General features: G+C 39.8%; 1 protein-coding gene across 9 annotated transcripts in view; it reads left to right on the top strand.

Annotated features, from left to right (window-relative positions):
- The window catches only part of FAM13C (family with sequence similarity 13 member C), a 139,772-nt gene that overhangs the window by 9,948 nt on the left and 107,399 nt on the right, over positions 1 to 22,425 (top strand). For all 9 annotated transcript variants that reach the window (XM_060406447.1, XM_012105090.3, XM_060406446.1 and 6 more), the window contains one exon: positions 3,211 to 3,406. In XM_060406447.1, the coding sequence (XP_060262430.1) occupies positions 3,332 to 3,406 (75 nt within the window). In that variant the 5' untranslated portion in view covers positions 3,211 to 3,331. The remainder of the gene's footprint in view (positions 1 to 3,210; positions 3,407 to 22,425) is intronic.

The following is a 22,425-nucleotide window of genomic DNA, read 5'->3' as shown; positions in this document are numbered from 1 at the left end:
TCTGCTCCCAGGGGTTCAGTGCCCTGGAGGAGATAGACAAGAATATAGGTGATGATGCTACAGTACATTAGGTGCTATTTTACTACAGGGAAACAGAAGACTCACTTAGAAGGACCAAATAGCCCAGTGAGGTTTCTGGGATGGATTCCTGAAGAAAATTACATGTGGCACGTGACTCCTTTTTTTTTTTTTTTTTGGTGGAGTATAAGGCCAAAAACTATGATGCTACCAAGCAGAGGGATCAAATTACTGTCTAGCCAACAGAGAGCAGAGAGAATTCAAGTTGAAGCAAGCAGTTCAGGATGGCAGGAACCCTGAGAGCTGAGGAGGCTAGGAGTGGTAAGAAATAAAGTTCCAGAGAGAAACAAAGACCTGATTACAAAAGTTTTAAGTACCCTGCAAAGGAGTTTGGACTTTATCCTGGAGGCATTGGAAAGACTAAAAATAGCCTTCAGTTTTTTTCTCTGCAAACAGCTATTCACCTAAGGCCCTATGTGAGAGTAACAATAGCCCCCATTTATTGGATTGTCGTCTGGAGCCAACTTTCTTTGGTAGGCATTTCACAGAGACTGTACTACCTGTACTACTGTGCTAGAGATGCATAGTATCTTATGGATGAGAGCCACAGAGGTGAGGTGGTGTGGCTCAGGATGCATCTCTAACAAGTGGGAGGATCTTTTGGACTCTTATTCTTTTTAGAACACCATGTTCATTCTCAGTTATGGCTGATTACAATAAGAAGTGACATAAATTACATTACCTGTACTCTGTTTTGGGGATTCTGAGGAACCAGTAATAGGTTGGAAATGTATTCATAAAGATGACTTTTGTATTTATGTTTTACATTTGTATAATAAGAGAAAGTGCTTCCCCCTGACCCCCACCTTCCTTGTTCATCAAGTCAAGAATGACATTTACATCTTTTGGGTACCTTGAAAATATGACTTAAAAACAAAATTCAGGTTTTATTTTTAGGAAGCAGTCTATCACAACAGTCATTTTAAATTTGAAAAGTCAGTTTTTCTTATTCTTGAGTGTTCTGGAATCCTCCTTGAGTGAGGAACACTTTAGTTCAGCTCAGTCGTGTCCAACTCTTTGCAACCCCATGGATTGCAGCATGCCAGGCTTCCCTGTGCATCACCAACTCCTGGAGCTTGCTCAAACTCATGTCCATCCAGTTGGTGATGCCATCCAACCATATCATCCTCTGTCACCACCTTCTCCTCCTGCCTTCAATCTTTTCCAGCATCAGGGTCTTTTCCAGTGAGTCAGTTCTTTGCATCAGGTGGCCAGAGTATTGGAGTTTCAGCTTTAGCATCAGTCCTTCTAATGAATATTCAGGGCTGATTTCCTTTAGAATGGACTGGTTGGATCTCCTTGCAGTCCAAGGGACTCTCAAGAGTCTTCTCCAACACCACATCAATTCTTCTGCACTCAGCTTTCTTTATAGTCCAACTCTCACATCCATACATGGCTAAGGAAAAACCATAGCTTTGACTAGACAGACCTTTGCTGGCAAAGTAATGGCTCTGCTTTTTAATATGTTGTCTAGGTTGGTCATAGCTTTTCTTCCAGGGAGCAAGCTTCTTTTAATTTCAAGGTTGCAGTCACCATCTGCAGTGATTTTGGAGCACCCCAAAATAAAATCTGCCACTGTTTCCACTGTTTCCCCATCTATTTGCCATGAAGTGATGGGACCAGATGCCATGATCTTAGTTTACTGAATGTTGAGTTTTAAGCCAACTTTTTCATTCTCCTCTTTCACTTTCCTCAAGAGGCTCTTTAGTTTTTCTTCACTTTCTGCCATAAGGGTGGTATTATCTGCATATCTGATCATATAAAGCAGGAGTCCCCAAAACCTCTGGGCCACAAACTGGATCCCTGGCCTGTTAGGAACCCAGACCACACAGCAGGAGGTGAGTGAGCAAGCATGAAGCTTCATCTGCTGCTCAGTTCCCTAGCCCTCCATTGTTCACAGTACTGCGTGAGCCATCCCCTGACCTTGGCCATGGAAAAATGGTTTTCCACGAAACCGGTCCCTCGTGCCAAAAAGGTTGGGGACCGCTGATGTAAGGGGAATGCTCCCTTTGCCTATGGTAGTTGCTGAATTCTAAAATACATCTAGATTTAAGAGGGACGAATGACTTAAGAGTGTTATTACATCACTGTGAGGAAATTGAAATGATGGGATGATGTATTGAATTTGATTGATGGGTGAACATGAACAGTGCTCTCCTAGAACTGAGTATGTGCAGGTAATGCCAGCCCAGTCAGTCTTCTCCAGCCATTCCACACCAACAGGACCAAGACACTGGGATCTTTGGCTTTGCATTGAAAGGATTGTTTAAATAGGTGGCTTGGTTGGGTGAAATTTGGCCCTTGTCTTATATTCTATTGAGGTTGTATGTATCTTATTAAAATAGCTTCTAGTTAAACTTTTTTATAATTTATCTTTAATGAACTAATTAATCAGGCAGCATCAGGGCTTAGTTGTGGCGTGTGGGATCTTCAGCTGTAGCACACAGACTCTCTAGTTGTGCTGTGTGGGCCCCCATCGCCTGGGCTCAGTAGTTGCAGCTCAGAGCTTAGTTGCTCTGCCATATATGGGATCCTAGTTCTCTGATGAGAAATCAGACCTGTGTCCCCTCCCTGCAAGGTGGACTCTCAACCACTGGACCACCAGGGAAGCCCCTCTAGTTAAACTTTTAAAGTTTAACTGAAAGTTATAAGGAGATGATTGAAGACTTGCCAGTGAGGAGCAAACATCAACACCTTGAGCCAAGGACTCATGTATGAGAGTCTGAGGGCCCACTCCAGGTCTGAGTGAATTAGCCCTTCAGTTTGGCACCTTATTTAATCAGAGAGGTTTAGAGTCTTAATCTATAAAGTTGGGATGATCATAGCTAACCGGGATATCTCACATTATTATTGTGAAAGAAAAATATGACATATGTGAAACCTTATTGAAATGAAAAAAGGGAAGCAAACACGATAGCATGTACCAAGCTACAGCTATGGAAAATGTACCCACTAGCAAAGGCTGGAAGGGAGTGTGGCATGTTCTAAAAAGTGAAGTTCAGTCTCTCTGAAACAGCCTACACTAAAAAGTTTGCGGAGTAAATGAACAGCAGTGGATATCGCCAGCCTCTTTTCCAGGGCGGGTTATTAGACTCTTCGGTGCTTTCTAATCCCGAGTCTTTCCTATTCTAGAGATGAAGACAATAAAGAAAATTACCCCGACGCCAGGCCTCCGCTAGAGGAGCCCGCGCCGCCGCCCAGTGAGCCGCAGCATGCAGAGCAGCCCCCACGGCTGGACGTGCTGCGCCCCACCATGGGCAACTTCAAGTCGCGGAAACCCAAGTCCATCTTCAAGGCGGAGAACGGGAGGAGCCACGGAGAAAGTCAGGTAGCAGCCTCCACCTTCTCGGGCACCTTTGCCCAGCTGGGTGTGTCTCTGGCGAGAGCACGGTTCCGGTGAAGTCTGAGCACGTTCTTTTGTAGGCAGTGATTAGCTTGACTTGCCACTGGGCACCAGCGAACTGGGACGCGTGCATGCTTCCCTTCCGGGGGTATTAATAGTGCTCTGTGCTGGGCAGTCTGCTCATTAAGCGCCCTTTCACACTGCTACTCTTAAATGCTGGACTTTGACATTGATTGAGAGGAGCTGCTGCAGTCTTTGCCGGGGAGAGTGGAGGAGGATCTCCAGTGACCTTCACTTACCCAGGACAGGGAAAAATGGCCCCAAACTTGGAGACTCTTCTCAGCAGATCAAAAGTCCCAGGGTTATCTAGAGCCATTCTTCTTAGGCTGCAGTTCAGTGGCTTTGGAAAAACACTCAAGCAATGTATGTGCCTGTTTTAATGTGTGTGGAGAATCTGCTTCTTTGAGGTCGGCAAATATTTACATGTATGAATGAAGCATCTGTCCAACTTGATCCAAGTAATTCATTTTATCTACATATTTGTTTATTTAGTTCATTTTTCTAGTTGTAGAGGGAGGTAGCAAAAAATATGATTTCTAAAACTCTTAAAACCCCTCAAATAACTTATTCTGTCTTATAAAAAGAGATGACTATAACCCATTTTAATCTTACTGGGAGGTTAATGGGCCCAGCCTTAAGATTGTACTTGTAATGCACCTAATGCAGTTTTGGAGACATAAGTGCTTCATTAATGTGAACTTTTTTTTTAAACACTAAAAAAGCTATTGATATTGAATATGATATGGGAGGCTCTCAGTGTAATACGTTAATTATATAATAACTTGAAGTCCAGTCCTACCTAGCAAATAGGCACCAGGTGATCTCTGTTAGAACAACTTTGGCGGGGCAGTTTATTTGATCTTGTAATTTTCTTATTGGCCTTGTGATTTTTCTCTCTCTTCCTTTTTGGCGTAGTGACCTCTTATTTAGTCAGTTTCACAGTGAGATGATATGCCCTCTGCATTCATGAAACTGTTGTGATTTTATGAATTTGAGTTGGGTTGTAGGGCAAGGTTAAGTGTGAAATACCACTGGAGTTATGGTGAACTTGAGACTCTGCCTCCTGCTGAGCACACCCGCCACTTGTTTGTTTAGGAGTGTGGTGCTGCGGAGGACACAGGTGCTCAAAGGGCTGCCGGCCGAGTCTGGTTCTGGGTAACCTCCGACCTTGAATCTCCTACTAAGGATCACTTTCAACACTGTGGGCTTTGAGTAACCAGCCATCTCTCCTTGAATGCCCTCTTTCTTGTCATCCTATAGTCTGGCCTGGTAGAAATTACCCAGTCGTCATTTGTAATAAGGTGCCAAAGGCACAAGTCATTCCAAGTTTGTTGCTCATGCGCAGGAAGATTCTAGGAGAAAGAGAGACTTGTGTAGTCTTCTCTGATAATACAGCATTGGAATCCTGGACTGCAGGTAAAATTTCCAATTCATTCCTAAGATCTCTGTGTACACAATGAGATTGTTTTTCCCCCTAATAACTAAGAGAACTTCAGTAATATAATTTTAGGTCTTCCATATTTTAGAGAATCTTGAAACAGATTTCATTCTTCTCATTTACTTTGGAGAGATACATTTAACGTTGGTTGAGTACTGAGCAAGAACTGAGCATCAATAAATAATATTATTAATAAAATCAGCTAACATCTATTTAAGCATTTACTGTGTTCCAGGCATGTACCATGTTTACGAAAATCCCATGAAATGGTTATTATTATCTTTTTGTACAAATGGAAAAACAAAAGTTTAGAGGGATTACATAACCTCTTGAGTCAGATTTGGAAGAACTTGAGTGGAAACTCTTTTTCATAAAAGCACACTGTTTCTAACAAGAGATACCCAGAACTTCCAAGTATGAGTCTAGCAATTTACTTACCCCCTTTTTATATAAAACCTGTTATTTCACTCTGAATTTTTTTCCCTTTGGTGATATATTATACTCCTAAGCAATAATTAGTTATTGAGAAAGGATTACTTTGGAGAGATTTTTGTCAGTGTGTTTTTCCTCTCGGCCTGAAAGCTTTGTGATGTTGGTCACATAAGCTAGACAAACATTGTTTGAGTGAACGTTAGGTCCACTAGGACTTAGGCTCCTTGAGGTCAGTGAGTCAGTCTGTCTTGTCTATCTTTGGCACTCGGTCACCAAGTATTATTCAGTGAATGACTCACAGCTGTTTGTACACACACACACACACACACAGACACACACACACATACACACACAGACACACACACACACACACACGGGGCTTCTCAGGTGGTGCTAATGGTAAAGAACCCACCGGCCAATGCAAGAGACTTAAGAGATGGGAGTCAGTCCCTGGATTGGGAAGATCCCCTGGAGGAGGGCACAGCAACCCAATCCAGTATTCTTGCCTGGGGAATCCCATGGACAGAGAAGCCTGGCGGGCCACAGTCCATAGGGTTGCAAAGAGACAGACATGACTAAAGCAACTTAGCATGCACACATACACACATATTTCATGTATATAATTACATAAATAATTTTTTGTAAAATGGTAGATATACATTTTTCTATAAAATAACTATATCTTTATTCAGTTATAAAAGTCATGTTTCAAAAGAGGATATAATCATGTCTCTTACACAGATATGAAATAGAGATGTATCAAAAATTTTATTTAAATCATGAATTAATGAGGAAATTAATGAGATATTTACAACTACTTAAAAACAAAATGCAAAGTATTGCACATTTATAGTCTGACAAGGATTGCTGAGATAAATTTTTTGATGCACACAGAATTGGCAAAATTTGCAGTATCTATAGGGTGATAATCAACTGCTTTTCTGTGATCACAATTACAATTTCTATGGAGAGAAATTATTTGCATTGCCATTGGTTTCTACAAGCTAATTTTTGTCTTTGTAACCTTGTAAAATAGCCTAGATATAGGCGAAAAAAAAAATAAAGCAGAGATTATCCAGATGGATGAGCTGGCCAGAATATCTGCTAAATTTCAAAGTCTTTTATAATTTTTCCGTATATTCTCTCCCTTCTTCCCTCTCTCCTTCTTCCTTGTGATCATAATATCAAAGAAAGATTAACCTTGATCATAAGGTAAGCCTAGTCTCATTAGATATGGCTTTATTATTTACTGATACGTAGCAAAAGTGTTAATTTACCACATAGGTTTTCTAGTTGGTAAAGAATCCACCTGCAATGCAGGAGACCCTGGTTCGATTCCTGGGTCGGGAAGATCCCCTGGAGAAGGAATAGGCTATCCACTCCAGTACTCTTGGGTTTCCCTTGTGGCTCAGCTGGTAAAGAATTCACCTGCAATGCAGGAGACCTGGGTTCAATTCCTGGGTTGGAAAGATCCCCTGGAGAAGGAAAAGGCTACCCACTCCAGTATTCTGGCCTGGAGAATTCCATGGACTGAGTTGCAAAGACTCAGACACAACTGAGAGACTTACACTTTCGCTTTCACTCTCACTTAGGTTTTCTTACTTACTTTGCAAAATCTAGAGACATAGTTTTGAATAATTACAAAATTAACTTCTCTTTGGAGGTTTTTATAAGGAATCTCAGATTGGACTTTTAATGCCTCTATTATTTGCATTCCTAAGGCAAGGAAATCAAGTTCAACAAATTCTTGCCACCTTATTTCATTTGCAGTACGTACGCATTTGCGTAAGTTCTTCTTTTATTGAAGCCCCCAAAGTAACTAGGTTCCTGGGCTGCCAGGAAATGATGGTCCTTAACCACCTATAAGGCTGGATCCTGTAAACTAGATAGCAGGGCAGTTATCCCAAGAGCTCTTTGTAGGTATTGCCTCCATAATAAAGCCACTTCAGTTCCTACCTGATCCAGGAAGCATCATTCTCAATATGACATTCTAGGCAAGATGTTATTTAGGTAGTAGATTTCTCCAATTATATTCTGATAAAAAGGAATACATTATTATTGAATATATAAGATAACCCTTTTGCCATTGAAAGTTAAGGGCATTTGGTATGAGTTTCTGAACTGTGGGAGTCAGTAAGACTCAAATATCATTTTAAAATATTTCAGCTTATATAAAAATGGTTTTTAAATGTAGATTTTATTATTGTTCAGGTATAAGGAAGCCTATAGAACAGACCATGACTGCAAGGAGACAGGCATGCCGTGTCATGCCAAGCCATGTAGGAAAGCACCAAAATTGGTCAAGAGGAAGACGGTGCAAGGGGACAGCTTGGGCAGGAGACTTTATTATTGTTCTTATTGGAAAAACAAGGCAAGGCAGCGTAAGCAATCTTGAAACTGGCTGATTTGAATGATTTCAGTGGACTCTGAGGTATAGGAATTCTTTCTAGTGGTCTGGTACTGGACCCTGGGATACTTAGGACAGAGGAATATTACTTCTTGGAACACATGAAGCAGATAGAAGAGGTAGTTGAGAGTGTGAACTCTGGATGGTCAGTTTGAATATGAAAGGCATGCTCCAGGGCAACTCACTTGTTATGCTTGCTCTACCTAAGAATTGGTAAGCCCTGGGAGAGAAAGTCTTTCCCCAGTCACTGTGGCCTGAAATGCCAGAGCACACCTGTGGTGGATTCATGTCAATGTATGGCAAAACCAATACAGTATTATAAAGTAAAATAAAGTAAAAATAAAAAGTAAAAAAAAAAAAAAGAATACAGAAAATAATCGAAAACAGTTCATACAGTTCAGTTCAGTTCAGTCACACAGTCGTGTCCCATTCTTTGCGACCACGTGGATTGCAGCACGCCAGGCTTCCCTGTCTATCACCAACTCCCAGAGCTTGCTCAAACTCATGTCCATCAAGTCAGTAATGCCATCCAACCATCTCTACCTCTGTTGTCCCCTTCTCCTCCTGCCTTCAATCTTTCCCAGCATCAGAGTCTTTTCCAATGAGTCACCTCTTCGCATCAGGTGGCCAAAGTATTAGAGTTTCAGCTTCAGCATCAGTCTTTCCAATGAATATTCAGGACTGATTTCCTTTAGGATTGACTGGTTGGAATTCCTTGCAGTCCAAGGGACTCCCAAGAATCTTCTCCAACACCACAGTTCAAAACATCAATTCTTTGGCACTAGGCTTTTTTTATGGTCCAACTCTCACATCCATACATGACGACTGGAAAAACTGTAGCTTTGACTATATAGACCTTTGTTGGCAAACTAATGTCTCTGCTTTTTAATATGCTGTGTAGGTTGGTCATAGCTTTGCTTCCAAGGAGCAAACTTCTTTTAATTTCATGGCTGCAGTCACCATCTGCAGTGATTTTGGAGCGCCCCCCCCCCCAAAATAAAGTCTCTCACTGTTTTCATTGTTTCTCCATCGATTTTCCATGAAGTGATGGGACCAGACACCATGATCTTAGTTTTCTGAATATTGAGTTTTAAGCCAACTTTTTGACTCTCCTCTTTCACTTTCGTCAAGAGGCTCTTTAGTTCTTTGCTTTCTGCCGTTAAGTGTGGTGTCATCTGCATGTCTGAGGTTATTGATATTTTTCCCAGCAATCTTAATTCCAGCTTGTGCTTCATCCAGTCCAGCATTTCTCATCAACAGAAAATTGAATTAAAGATTTACTGAGCATGGCCCCGCCCATCAGAACAAGACCCCAGTGTCTCCATCAGGAAGCTTCCATAAGCTTCTTATCCTTATCTGTCAGAGGGCAGACACAATGAAAACCACAATCACAGAAAACTAATCAAACTGATCACATGGAGTACAGCCTTGTCTAACTCAGTGAAACTATGAGCCATGCTGAGTAGGGTCACCCAAGATCAACTGGTCATGGTGGAGAGTTCTGACAAAACATGGTCCACTGGAGAAGGGAATGGCAAACCACTTCAGTATTCTTGCCTTGAGAACCCCATGAAGAATGACAAGGCAAAAGGATAGGACACTGAAAGATGAACTCCCCAAGTTGTAGGTGCCCAGTATGCTACTGGAGATGAGTAGAGAAATAACTCCAGAAAGAATGAGGAGATGGAGCCAAAGTAAAAAAAGCACCTAGTTGTGGATGTGACTGGTGATGGAAGTAAAGTCTGATGCTGTACGCAACAATATTGCATAGGAACCTGGAATGTTATGTCCATGAATCAGGGTAAACTGGAAGTGGTCAAACAGGCGATGGCAGGAGTGAACATCAATATTTTAGGAATCAGGGAACTAAACTGGACTGGAATGGATGAATTTAATTCAGAGGACCATTATATTTACTACTGTGGGCAAGAATCCCTTAGAAGAAATGGAGTAACCATCATAGTCAACAAAAGAGTCCGAAATGCAGTACTTGGATGCAATCTCAAAAATAACAGAATGGTCTCTGGTTCCAAGGCAAACCATTCAATATCAGAGTAATGCAAATCCATTCCCCAACCCGTAATGCTAAAAAAGCTGAAGTTGAACAGTTCTGTGAAGACCTACAAGACCTTTTAGAACTAACACCCCCAAAAGACATCCTTTTCATCATAGGGGACTGGAATGCAAAAGTAGGAAGTCAAGAAATACCTGGAGTAACAGGTAAGTTTGGCCTTGGAGTACCAAACTGAAGCAAGGCAAAGGCTAACAGAGTTTTGCCAGGAGAACACACTGATGATAGCAAACACTCTCTTCCAGCAGCACAAGAGACTGCTCTACACATGAACATGACCAGATGGTCAATACCGAAATCAGATTGATTATATTCTTTGCAGCCAAAGATGGAGACGTTCTATACAATCAGCAAAACAAGACCAGGAGCTGACTCTGGCTAGAATCATGAACTCCTTATTGCCAAATTCAGACTTAAATTGAAGAAAGCAGGGAAAACCACTAGACCATTCAGGTATAACCTAAATCAAATCCGTTAAGATTATACAGTGGAAGTGGCAAATAGATTCAAGGGATTAGATCAGATAGACAGAGTGCCTGACAACAGTGGACGGAAGTTCGTGACATTGTACAGGAGGCAGTGATCAAGACCATCTGCAAGGAAAAGAAATACAAAATTGCAAAATGGTTGTCTGAGGAGGCCTTACAAATAGCTGAGGAAAGAAAAGTGAAGGGCAAAGGAGAAAAGGAAAGAATATACCCATTGGAATGCAGAGTTCCAAAGAATAGCAAGGAGAGATAAAAAAGCCTTCCTCAGTGATCAATGCAAAGAAACAGAGGAAAACAATAAAATGAGAAAGACTAGAGATATGTTCAAGAAGATTAGAGATACCAAGGGAACATTTTATGCAAAGATAGGCACAATAAAATTCACACAAGAATCTTCTAAATTGTATCAGAAAAAAGTAGTTGAAGCATAAAGAGAAGGGACTTTCTTATAGATCCAGAAGATAGACCATTTAAACAACAATATTTCAGGGGACTTCCCTAGCAGACCAGTGGTTAAGACTCTGTGTTTCCAATGCAGGTGTCACAGGTATGATCTCTGGTCGGGGAACTAAGATCCCACATCCCTACAAGTGTGGCCAAATAAATAAATAAATAGCCTATTCCCAAACTCCTTAAAACAATGACAACAACAATAACAACAGTAAAGCAATATTGTAAAATTTCACTTTTCAGTCCATTTAGTATGGACTCTAATTAATTCTTGTTCCACTTGATCCTGGGTTAGCAGTAGCATGAAATTGTCTGCTTCTGGCCTAAAATTCTGACTCAGCCCACTGGTGTCATTATACGCCTATATCCAAGAGTCTGTTCTTTGAAGTGTCAATTATTTAAAATATCTGGGCTTTTACCATGGGACTCTTGAGAGTATTCTTTGCTGAAGACACAAACCCTGGCCTGAACCTGATAATAGAACTTTCAGGCAAGTATCTGAGGAAAACAAACAGCTGTAGCTGATAGAAACTGAAAGTGATTTTGGTTAATTTACTGCTAGTAATTTTCAAAAGTGAAAAGTCTGATGACAGTTCATAATAAATGTGATGCATAATGTGACATGGAAAGCAAGGTAATAAAATCATTCCCCTTAAGTTAGCATGTTTCAAAATATAATAAATAAAGCTATTAAAAAAAGAAGTCAGAGTTTACTTCTGGTTTTACAAAAATGGAGGAATAGGATACTTACCTTGAAATATAGCATAATAATACTATTAGAAGATGTCAAGAATATCAAGTAAAAAATTCATTAAGTCTGGTGTGGATGTTAGACATCTGCATTATTATTAAACTCCACAGACAAGTCTGTTGTACATCCCTGATTGAAAACCACTGGCCATGATGTTGCTGAATTAAAGAAATGACTGTGGTCAAGTCTATGTTTTATTATTATTATTTTTTAAATTTTTATTTTTACTTTACAATACTGTATTGGTTTTGCCATACATTGACATGAATCCGCCATGGGTGTACATGTGTTCCCAATCCTGAATCCCCCTCCCACCTCCTAGTCACAATTATCACTGATAACATTAAGAGTATTGCTATCTAATATCGTCAGGTGAAGCTCCACAAGATTGGAGCAAATATACAAGAGTTTGATAGAGCTATGCATTTCATAAGTTTTGATCAAAGGGTAAATGACGCATCAACTGCATTCAGAATCCACTGTGGTAGAGAGAGTAGTTCTGTTCTTAAAGCTGGCGTTTATTTGGGGAATTTGAGCTTATGCTACACATCCTGCTTGATGCTTGTTGACATCAAAGCACAGTTCTAGGTGGTCTGTTATGAGAGCATAATTCCCCAAAAGTACCTGTGAAGAACTGTTGGATACAACTTTCATAACTTAGAAGCAACCCTCTTTGAAGCTGAAGGTTTAGCTGTTGCCATTATGGGTTCTCTTGTCATAATGTTCGTATTCAGGACCCCAAAGTGGATCTTAAGTCTGATTCTAATTATGTTGGGAATGAGGGTATGGGCAGAGGAGAAAAGGTCAGATAACCATTGAAAATTTTGCTCATTGTTACATTTCTGATCAACCTCAAAGTCGGAATCAGAAATTCCACTTATAAAGGGTCGATTTCAGTCTAACTTAGGAACTTTCCTTTAATTTCTGGAGTATCAGAATTTGACGTTTTGTGTGTATGTCTGAATGTGACTCCAGTTTGGCATTCACTGTGAATGATTTAAAAGGGAAGGGCTTTTAGGTGTATTTGCTGATCCAGCAAAAGTCAGGAACCAGGAAGGCAATTCAAGAATGTCCTCAAATAAATTAAGATATTTAGTATCTCAGCATAATAAAAGTCATTTGTGACAAAGCCACAGCAAACAGAATACTAAAAAGTGAAAAAAGCTGAAAGCTTTCCCACTGAACTATGGAACAAGACAAAGATGTCCAGTCTCACCACTTCTATTCAATGTAGTTGTGGAAGTAATAGTCACAGCAATCAGATAAGAAAAAGAAATAAAATTATCCAAGTTGGAAGGGAAGAGGTAAAATTATCATTATATGCAAATGACATGATATTCTATATACGCATGCATGTTCAGTCACTAAATCAGGTCTGACTCTTTGCAGCCCCATGGACTGTAGCTCACGAGGATCCTCTGTCCCTGGGAATTCCCAGGCAAGAATACTAGAGTGGGTTGCCATTTCCTTCTCTAGGGGATCTTCCCAACCCAGGGTTTGAACCCATGTCTTCTGCATTGGCAGGCAGGTTCTTTACCACTGAGTCATCAGGGAAGTCCAGGATTCTGTATAGAATACCCTAAAATTGCCACACAAATACTATTAGAACTGATAAATGAACTCAGCAAGACAGCAGGATACAAGATTCATATACCCAAATCTGTTGCATTTCTTTATACTAACAATGAAATATGCGAAAGTAAAAAAAAAAATCATTTAAAATCACATTAAAAATACTTCGGAATAAGTCTAACCAAGGAGATGAAAGACTTAGACACTGAAAGCTATAAAACATTCATATAGAAAATCAAAGATGGAAATGGAAAGATGGAAAGATATCCCATGCTCTTGGATTAGAAAAATTAATATTGTTAAAATGGACTTACTCCCCAAAGCAATTGACAAATTTAAAGTGATTCCTATCAAATTGAGTAACATTTTTCACAGAATGAGGACAAATAATCCTAAGGATTTTATGGAACCATAGAAGACCCAGAATTGCCAAAGCAATCCTGAGAAAAGAGAACAAAGCTAGAGTCATAACTCTTCCAGACTTAAGACAGTACTGCAAAGCTACAGTAATCGAGTGAAGTGAAAGTTGCTCAGTCATGTCCAACTCTTTGCAACCCCATGGGACTATACGGTCCATGGAACTCTCCAGGCCAGAATACCAGAGTGGATAGCTATTCCCTTCTCCAGGGGATCTTCCCAATCCAGGGATCGAACTCAGGTCTCCTGCATTGCAGGTGGATTCTTTACCAGCTGAGCCACAAAGGAAGCCCAAGAGTACTGGAGTGGGTAGCCTATCCCTTCTCCAGCAGATCTTCCCTACCCAGGAATCAAACCAAGGTCTCCTGCATTACAGGCAGATTCTTTACCAGCTGAGCTACCAGGGAATCCCCCAACACTAATCAAAATGGGGCAGTATTGGCACAAAACCAGACATATGGATGAGAATAGAGAGCCCATAAATAAACCCACTTCCCTATGGTTAATTGATCTTTAACAAAGGAGGCAAGAATATACAATAGAGAAAAGACTGTTTGGCAAGTGGTGTTGGGAAAGCTAGACAGCTGCCTGTAAATCAGTGAAGTTGGAACACTCCCTCACACCATATACAAAAATAAACTCAAACTGACTTAAAGGCTTAACTATAAGACATGACACCATTAAACTCCTAGAAGGGAACTTAGGCAACATATGTTTTGATGTAAATTGTAGCAGTGTTTTCTTAGATCAGTCTCCCAAGACAATAGAAATAAAAGGAAAAATAAGTGGGACCTAATCAAACTTAAAAGCTTTTGCACAACAAAGGAAACCATAAACAAAACAGAGAGACAACCTACGGACTGGGAGAAAATATTGGAAATGATGCAACCGATGAAGGATTAATTTTGAAAATATATAAACTACTCATGCAACTCAGTATCAAAAGACAACTCGATCAAAAACCCTAACCCTAACCTTAACCCTAACCCTAATTGAGACTGGGCAGAAGACCTAAATAGACATTTCTCCAGAGAAGTCATACAGATAGCTAATAGGCTGATGAAAAGATGCTCAACATTGCTTGTTATTAGAGAATGCTTGTCTTTCTTAGATAGAGGGCTTTGTGAAAGAATGGCTTGAGAAAGACCATTTGATGACATGTCTCCTGAAGGGTCAAGTTTTACTGATGCTGATATTAGACTTTATTGATATGGTGAACTTGAAGTTAAAACAGAACTTAAGAGTCTGTGCTAACAACAAAGGAAAATATAAGCAAGGTGAAAAGACAGCCTTCTGAATGGGAGAAAATAATAGCAAATGAAGCAACTGACAAACAACTAATCTCAAAAATATACAAGCAACTTATGCAGCTCAATTCCAGAAAAATAAACGACCCAATCAAAAAATGGGCCAAAGAACTAAATAGACATTTCTCCAAAGAAGACATATGGATGGCTAACAAACACATGAAAAGATGCTCAACATCACTCATTATTAGAGAAATGCAAATCAAAACCACAATGAGGTACCACTTCACACCAGTCAGAATGTCTGCGATCCAAAAATCTGCAAGCAATAAATGCTGGAGAGGGTGTGGAGAAAAGGGAACCCTCCTACACTGTTGGTGGGAATGCAAACTAGTACAGCCACTATGGAGAACAGTGTGGAGATTCCTTAAAAAATTGCAAATAGAACTACCTTATGACCCAGCAATCCCACTTCTAGGCTTACACACCGAGGAAACCAGAATGGAAAGAGACACATGTACCCCAATGTTCATCACAGCACTGTTTATAATAGCCAGGACATGGAAACAACCTAGATGTCCATCAGCAGATGAATGGATAAGAAAGCTGTGGTAGATATACACAATGGAGTATTACTCAGCCGTTAAAAAGAATACATTTGAATCAGTTCTGATGAGATGGATGAAACTGGAGCCGATTATACAGAGTGAAGTAAGCCAGAAAGAAAAACACCAATACAGTATACTAACACATATATATGGAATTTAGGAAGATGGCAATGACAACCCTGTATGCAAGACAGGAAAAAAGACACAGATGTGTATAACGGACTTTTGGACTCAGAGGGAGAGGGAGAGGGTGGGATGATTTGGGAGAATGGCACTCTAACATGTATACTATCATGTAAGAATTGAATCGCCAGTCTATGTCTGACGCAGGATACAGCATGCTTGGGGCTGGTGCATGGGGATGACCCAGAGAGATGTTATGGGGAGGGAGGTGGGAGGGGGGTTCATGTTTGGGAACGCATGTAAGAATTAAAGATTTTAAAATTTTTTAAAAAATAAATAAAGTCTAATCTAAAAAAAAAAAAAAGAGTCTGTGCTAAGCAGAAACTCTTCATCAGAGTAGAATCAAGTTAGTTTGCTATCCTGTGGAATGTCATATTAAATAGCAATCACCCTTTCTAGGAGGGAGAACTAATTGAAGGCAATACAGTATATATGTTGTAATATATCGTGAAAAAGTACACAAAAAGTGACAAGTGGGTGAAGAGGGTGAAGGTGGTCAAAGTCAAATTTGACTTTGATACAGATTTCTAGATCTAAGTCCTGGGAATGTCATGTACAGCAAGGTGACTAGTTAATAGTACTATGTTGTAGATTTGAAAGTTGCTAAGAGCCGAGTTCTTAAAAATTCTCATCACAAGAGAAAAAAATTGGTAGCTATGTGTGGTGATGAATGTTAACTAGATTTATTTTGGTTATCATTTTGCAAAATACACATATCTCAATTCATTGTTATAATGTTATATCAGTTATATTTCAGTAAAAAGTATGTGTGCCTCATCTCATGATTAACAATGAACTCTGGAGGTTTCTTTTATCTCTTTCCTTTAGAATCTTTTGGTAATTCTTTATCTTGGTAAACCTTGAAATTGACTATGAGATGACCCCTTTCCCCACCAGCACACATACTTTCTACTTTTTGTGTGATCAGCCATCTAGATCAGTCTTTCCTGTTTTTAGTAGTTTGTATCATTTTCTACAACCATTTGTCTCATATTAATTTTTCATATTCACACTTTCCTGATTACCCAGGAAAAAATGTAGAAACCTACTGTTTAATTAAAAATCCTTATTTGTTGACATTCCTCTACTTATTAAATTAACATCTCCTAATTAGGAGTTTAGAATTAACATATGCACACTATATATAAAATAGAAAATCAGCAAAGACATACTTTATAGCATAGGGAACTCTACTCAGTATTCTGTAATAACCTAAATGGAAACAGAATCTGTGAAAGAACAGATGTGTGTGTGTGTGTGTGTGTGTGTGTGTGTGTGTGTGTGTGTGTGTGTATAACTGAATCACTTTGCTGTATACCTGAAACTAACACAACATTGTAAATCAATGATACTCCAGGAAAAAGTAAAAATTAGAGAATTCCTTGGTGGTACAGTGGTTAGGACTCAGTGTTTTCACTCCCAGGGCCTGGGTTCAGTCCCTGGTTGGGGAACTAAGATCCCCCAAACCACATGAAACCATGCGGCATGGTGGAAAGGAAAAATAGGCAAACAAAAACAAGTAAATGCATTTTATCATTATTCCAAAAAAATAAAATGAGCTTATCCTGGTTTTTAAAAGACAATAGATTTTATATGTTGTAATGCATTGTGAGAAATTAAAATCAATTCTGTATTGCTGTAGTGCTAATCACTAGTAGCCTGATTTGGGGATGATTAGATTTGACTAACAGAACCAACTTCTTGTATTGGACCTCATAAGGGTGCAAAGGGCATTTGGAGTTGGCATTGGTAGATCAGGTCTAACCATCTTCACTTCCTTCCAGCTGGGTCCAGACTATGCACAATCCTTCTGTCCTCCCTCTGATGGCTATTTTAGCAGAAGACAAAAAGTAGGAGGCTATAGTTTTCTGCAGTGAGCTTGTGCTGTGATCATGCTGCTAATCCACTTCCTTGGGGAAACAAGCTGTTGGGTCTGGTACACATCAGTATTAGATTTCTTCCACTTATCTCTAGTTAATGTGTTATTAGGCTGGAAAAGGATCCAGATCTGATTGTGAAAACTACATTTTTATCTTTCTGTAGAAAGGAACCCCCCCTCCAAAAAAAAAAAGATTTTAAGGCAGAATAGCTTAACTTTGAAGTATTTATTACATTTCTGTTTTGGGAGAGTATAGCCCTTATTCTTTCTGTGTTAAGACTCTGAATTAACAGAAAGACAATAGTTAATTCTGAATAATTTTTTTTAACCCAAAAAAGAAGGAAAGTTCTATTTCCAATATACTACTGAACCGCTGAGCTAGTGCAAATGATAAAAGCAAGAAAACCTGTACAACTGATTGACTTTGAAATTGAGAGCCCTGGAAAGCTAAAATGAATTTTGGTAGAATTTCACTTATTTTTCAGTAAAAGGAAGACTTTTAAGTTCTGAGTATGCCTTTGAAGGCTTGCTTTTTGCACTGTCAAAAGTGTGAATTCACTATGATTCTAACAATTGGTCTTAGTTAGATAATTGTTTTGACACATTAGTTTGTGATGCATTATTTCTCTTGACTGGTTTTGCAGCTCCAGTGTAAAGGTTTTACTTCAGTTCCTGTTGAGGTATGGATTTGGGGGAAGACTTGTTACTGGCCTGGATGAAATATGGTCCTCTGGATTTTTTTCCAGGTTCGCCATCACTCCTCCAAGAGTAAAATGGTTGAGATTCATGGAGGATACAGTGTAGAGAAATTCAGGGTCCTTGAAAGTGAGGTCATTTGAGTCAATGTTTGGATTTACTTGTTTCTCATGGTGTATCTGATTCTGATACTCCTCTTGAAATAGCAGCCAACCTGTTATTAGTAATTAAGCTGATGAAGAAAGATATTTTTAGGAAGGAATCCGAATGTCTGTAATATAAACTTTATTCCTTTTTTCCAAATAAGGAAATATAATTCAGCTTAATACTAACATGAAGGAATCTTAAAATTAGATAATGTGCCTTGTTTGCCTGGAAACTGAATCTCAGAAGTTAAAAAAATTGTCACTAAGAGGGAGTCTGTGTTCATATAACTGGTTTGAGACAATGGGGCATTTGAAATGTTAGCATTGTAGTGCCCAAGGCCACATTATCTAATTAATATTCCACCTATGATGGAAGTTACAGAGCTTAAATGGGCCTCCCTAATAGCTCAGTTGGTAAAGAATCCGTCTGCAATGCAGGAGACCCCGGTTCGATTCCTGGGTCAGGAAGAACCCCTGGAGAAGGGATAGGCTACCCACTCCAGTATTCTTGGGCTTCCCTTGTGGCTCAGCTGGTGAAGAATCCACCTGCAATGCGGGAGACCTGGGTTCAATCCCTGGGTTGGGAAGATCCCCTGGAGAAGGAAAAGGCTACCCACTCCAGTATTCTGGCCTGGAAAATTCCATGGATGGTATAGTCCATTATCTAATTGACATTCCACCTATGATGGAAGTTACAGAAGAATTTCCCTTAAAAAAGCATGAACAAGATGGTATTGATGGTATTGATTCTTCTGAATATAGCAATGGGAGATGGCAAAGACTGGTCTCTACTTACATGCTACCTACACTGTTTAGCAGATGTACAGGTGGCTGCTATATAGGATGGTTCTTAAGTTTGTTTATCTTCTTCTTCTGCATCCTTTGCTTAGATAAATAAATTCTGGTTTAAAGAATCTCTAATTTCCCTATGTAGTTCCAAAGATGGTCTCTGACATTATACGTGTAGCCCTATATTTTCAGCCCATAGTCAAGGCCTATCAACATATAGAAAGGGGAGAAAAGTATCCATGGGACGCCCTCCATGGGGTTCCAAGCCTTGCTCCCTCTACTATGGAGAATTTTCCTTTACTAACTTGCAGAGCTAAATAATTGAATGGCAGTATAGTGAGGTGGTAGAAAGCATGGCCTATAGTTCCTAATGGATATGGGTTCAAATGCCTTCTCAGTCATTTACTTTCTGTTTGACTTTAAACATCTACTTACTAGGTCATTTGTTTATTTTTCCATCAATAAGCAGAGACAATAATTTGTAGTTATCATAAGAGTTTGTTGAGAATTAAAAGTGATAAAGATTTAACCTTAACTGTTCAGCAAGTTTTAGGGCTCTAAAGAGAATGTTTCTTAGACTCATTTGGCTGGATATATACTAAAACTTCAATAATTGCATATCTCCTGAGTGAAGCTAGGCTGGGCTCTGCTGCAATAACAAATAATCCCAAACCTTAGAAGTTTAAACCAACAGAAGTGCATCTCTTACACATGTTTTATATCCATCGTTAGTTACCAGGAAGTGTGTTCATGGAGGTCGATTAAGGACTTTAAACAAACAGTGACAATCTCGAATGTGCTGGTTTTGAATTAGAGAGAGAAGAGAGCTCTAGAGGATTTTGAACCAATGATTAGGAGATTTAGGCCTGAAGCCACACACAATATTCTCTACTAATTGGCCAGAGCTGGTCATATATCCCCCTATAACCACACTTTATAGCATAGGACAAGGCAGTCTAATCTGACAGTGTGTCCCTAGGGGAAGAATGAAATCCTGGCCAGCAGCACTAATGACTTCCATATCTCTTTTCCAAGTAGCATATAACCTACAGCAAGAAGAAGTTAATTGGTCTTTTTCTCCTCCAGTTCTTCAAAATACTGGTGTGTTAATATTCTTCATGTCAAGGACTAGAAGAAGGAAGAGAGTATTAATTAGGCTAATTCACCAAAAGAGATACATGGCGTTATATTATTGTTTCTTATATAAGCACCCCTTCCTTTCATTATGTATGTATGTATGTATTTGGCTGTGCTGAGTCTTCACTGCTGCTCAGGCTTTCTCTAGTTGTGGTCAGCAGGGGCTGCTCTTGGTTGTGGAGCATGGGCCTCCCATTGCGATGGCCTCTCTTGTTACTGAGCTCAGGCTCTAGGTGCCTGGGTTTCAGTGGTTGCAGCATGCAGGCTCAGTAGTTGCAGCACAGGGGCTCCTTACTTGTGGCTCGCAGGCCCTTGAACATGCAGGTTTCAGTAGTTGCAACACATGGGCTCAGTAGTTGCAGTTAACCAGCTCTAGAGTGCAGGCTCAGCAGCTGCAGCACATGGGCCCACTTGCTCTGTGGCATATGGAATCCTCCTAGACCAGGGATTGAACCCGCATCCCCCTGCATTGGCTGGCAGACTTCCCATCCACTGCATTACCAGGGAAGTCCCACATACCTTCCTTTAAATACCTGCTTCATTCTTATCCGGAAAAAAGAAGTAGGTTTAGTTATTGTTTTTTCCTCTATTTGCCAAATGAAATTTCAGAGATCATCAGATATATTTTATCTAGGAATAATTGTGGTTTTATTTTTGCCAGAAGATTGTAGTGACTTTGGGTGATACTAGCTAAACCTATGGTACTGTGATGGGGAGGCATTTAAAAATATAATCCCGAAATAATCCTTCATATAGAAAGTGGATTTGACAATTGGAATATTGTCAGCTGTGGGTGCTGGGTTTCTGCATGCTCACAGATATGCAAATTTCCATCCTCTTGTACTTGGTGATATTTACCCAAGAGCAGGGTGTTCTTTAGGCAAAGAAAACAGCTTAGTGAGGGCTTAGACAGCCTGCTTTGGAGCTTGGAAGGGAAGCTGTTTGGGAAGTCTGGAGAGCAGAAACATAATGAGCTGACATTTCAGGGAACTAGGAATTGCCAATCTAAACTTTATCAAACATCATTAAATATCACTTTGGGACTGAGACATAACATATCAACCTCAAGCCTGCAATTTTAGGTTCCATATTTTGCAAGAGATGTAGTTGCCAGATAGAATATGAGATACTTGGTTAAATTTGAATTTCCAATAATACAGTGAATAATTTTGTAGTATAAGTATGTCCCATGTAGATAATGCTTTGAACAGGAACAGGAATTTGTGCAAGCAGTTATCTACATGGAGTATACTTATACAACAATATTATTCATTGTGTATCTGAAATTCAAACTTAACTGGACATTAAGTGTTTTCATTTACTAATACAGTGACTGTATTAAGAATGAGTGGGGTGAACGTTTAAGCTCGCTCACCTCTTCCAAGGTAGAAGTAGCTAGTTGCTCTATGTAGGCTGAGAGTATCAGGATTAATTTTTTTTGTTTTTAGTTTGATCCTTCTAGGATAGTTAAAACAAGCAAAGGAAGGGAACTCAGCAGCTTGTCTACATTTTGAGACTTATTGCTGTATTTATTTCACATCTCCAGCTATTTTCCGGCTATTTTGAAGCATTCTGGAAAAAGCAGTCCCCTTTCTTGGGATGATACAGTCTTAAAAACCAGATGGAAATGCAAAAGAGTTTGAAAAGTCTGCCCTGGAAGCCTGCAGACTATCTCACTGGACCCTCCTTGATGAGCAGTGACTGTCATCAAGTCAATAGGAAGGCTGACCTTGAGCCTGTTTCCATATTAAAATGATCAAAACCAGCATGACTGATGTCAGTTGCAGACAGATCAGTAGCACTGTGTTTTGAGCATTAATCCTACTGGAGATAAGCAACCTGACAGAGGACTGCCGCCTTGAATATTGCTGCTCTAGACTGAGGCTTCCTTTGGAGGAGGAAATGGCAATCCACTCCAGTATTCTTGCCTGGAGAATCCCATGGACAGAGAAGCCTAGTAGGTTACAGTCCACGGGGTCGCAGAGTCGGACACGACTGAGTGACTTCACCTTCACCTTCACCTTCAGACTGAGGCTAGTGCCGTGTGTAAGAATGGCTTTCCTGTCTAAGCATTTTTTCATTATGTAATTGGCTGACTCTAGCAGAGGTAACTGGTGATCTTTGAGTCGTGATGGCACTTGGCCTTCCCACCCAACCAAACCCTGCTTGGTTTTGTTATAAATCTTTTTTTTCTTTCTTTTCTTTTTTTTTAATAGCTGAGCCCTCTGCAGTG

Source organism: Ovis aries, chromosome 25 (assembly GCF_016772045.2).
Source record: "Ovis aries strain OAR_USU_Benz2616 breed Rambouillet chromosome 25, ARS-UI_Ramb_v3.0, whole genome shotgun sequence".
In the NCBI taxonomy this organism is placed as follows: domain Eukaryota; kingdom Metazoa; phylum Chordata; class Mammalia; order Artiodactyla; family Bovidae; genus Ovis; species Ovis aries.
This window is presented reverse-complemented; position numbering and strand designations above follow the sequence as displayed.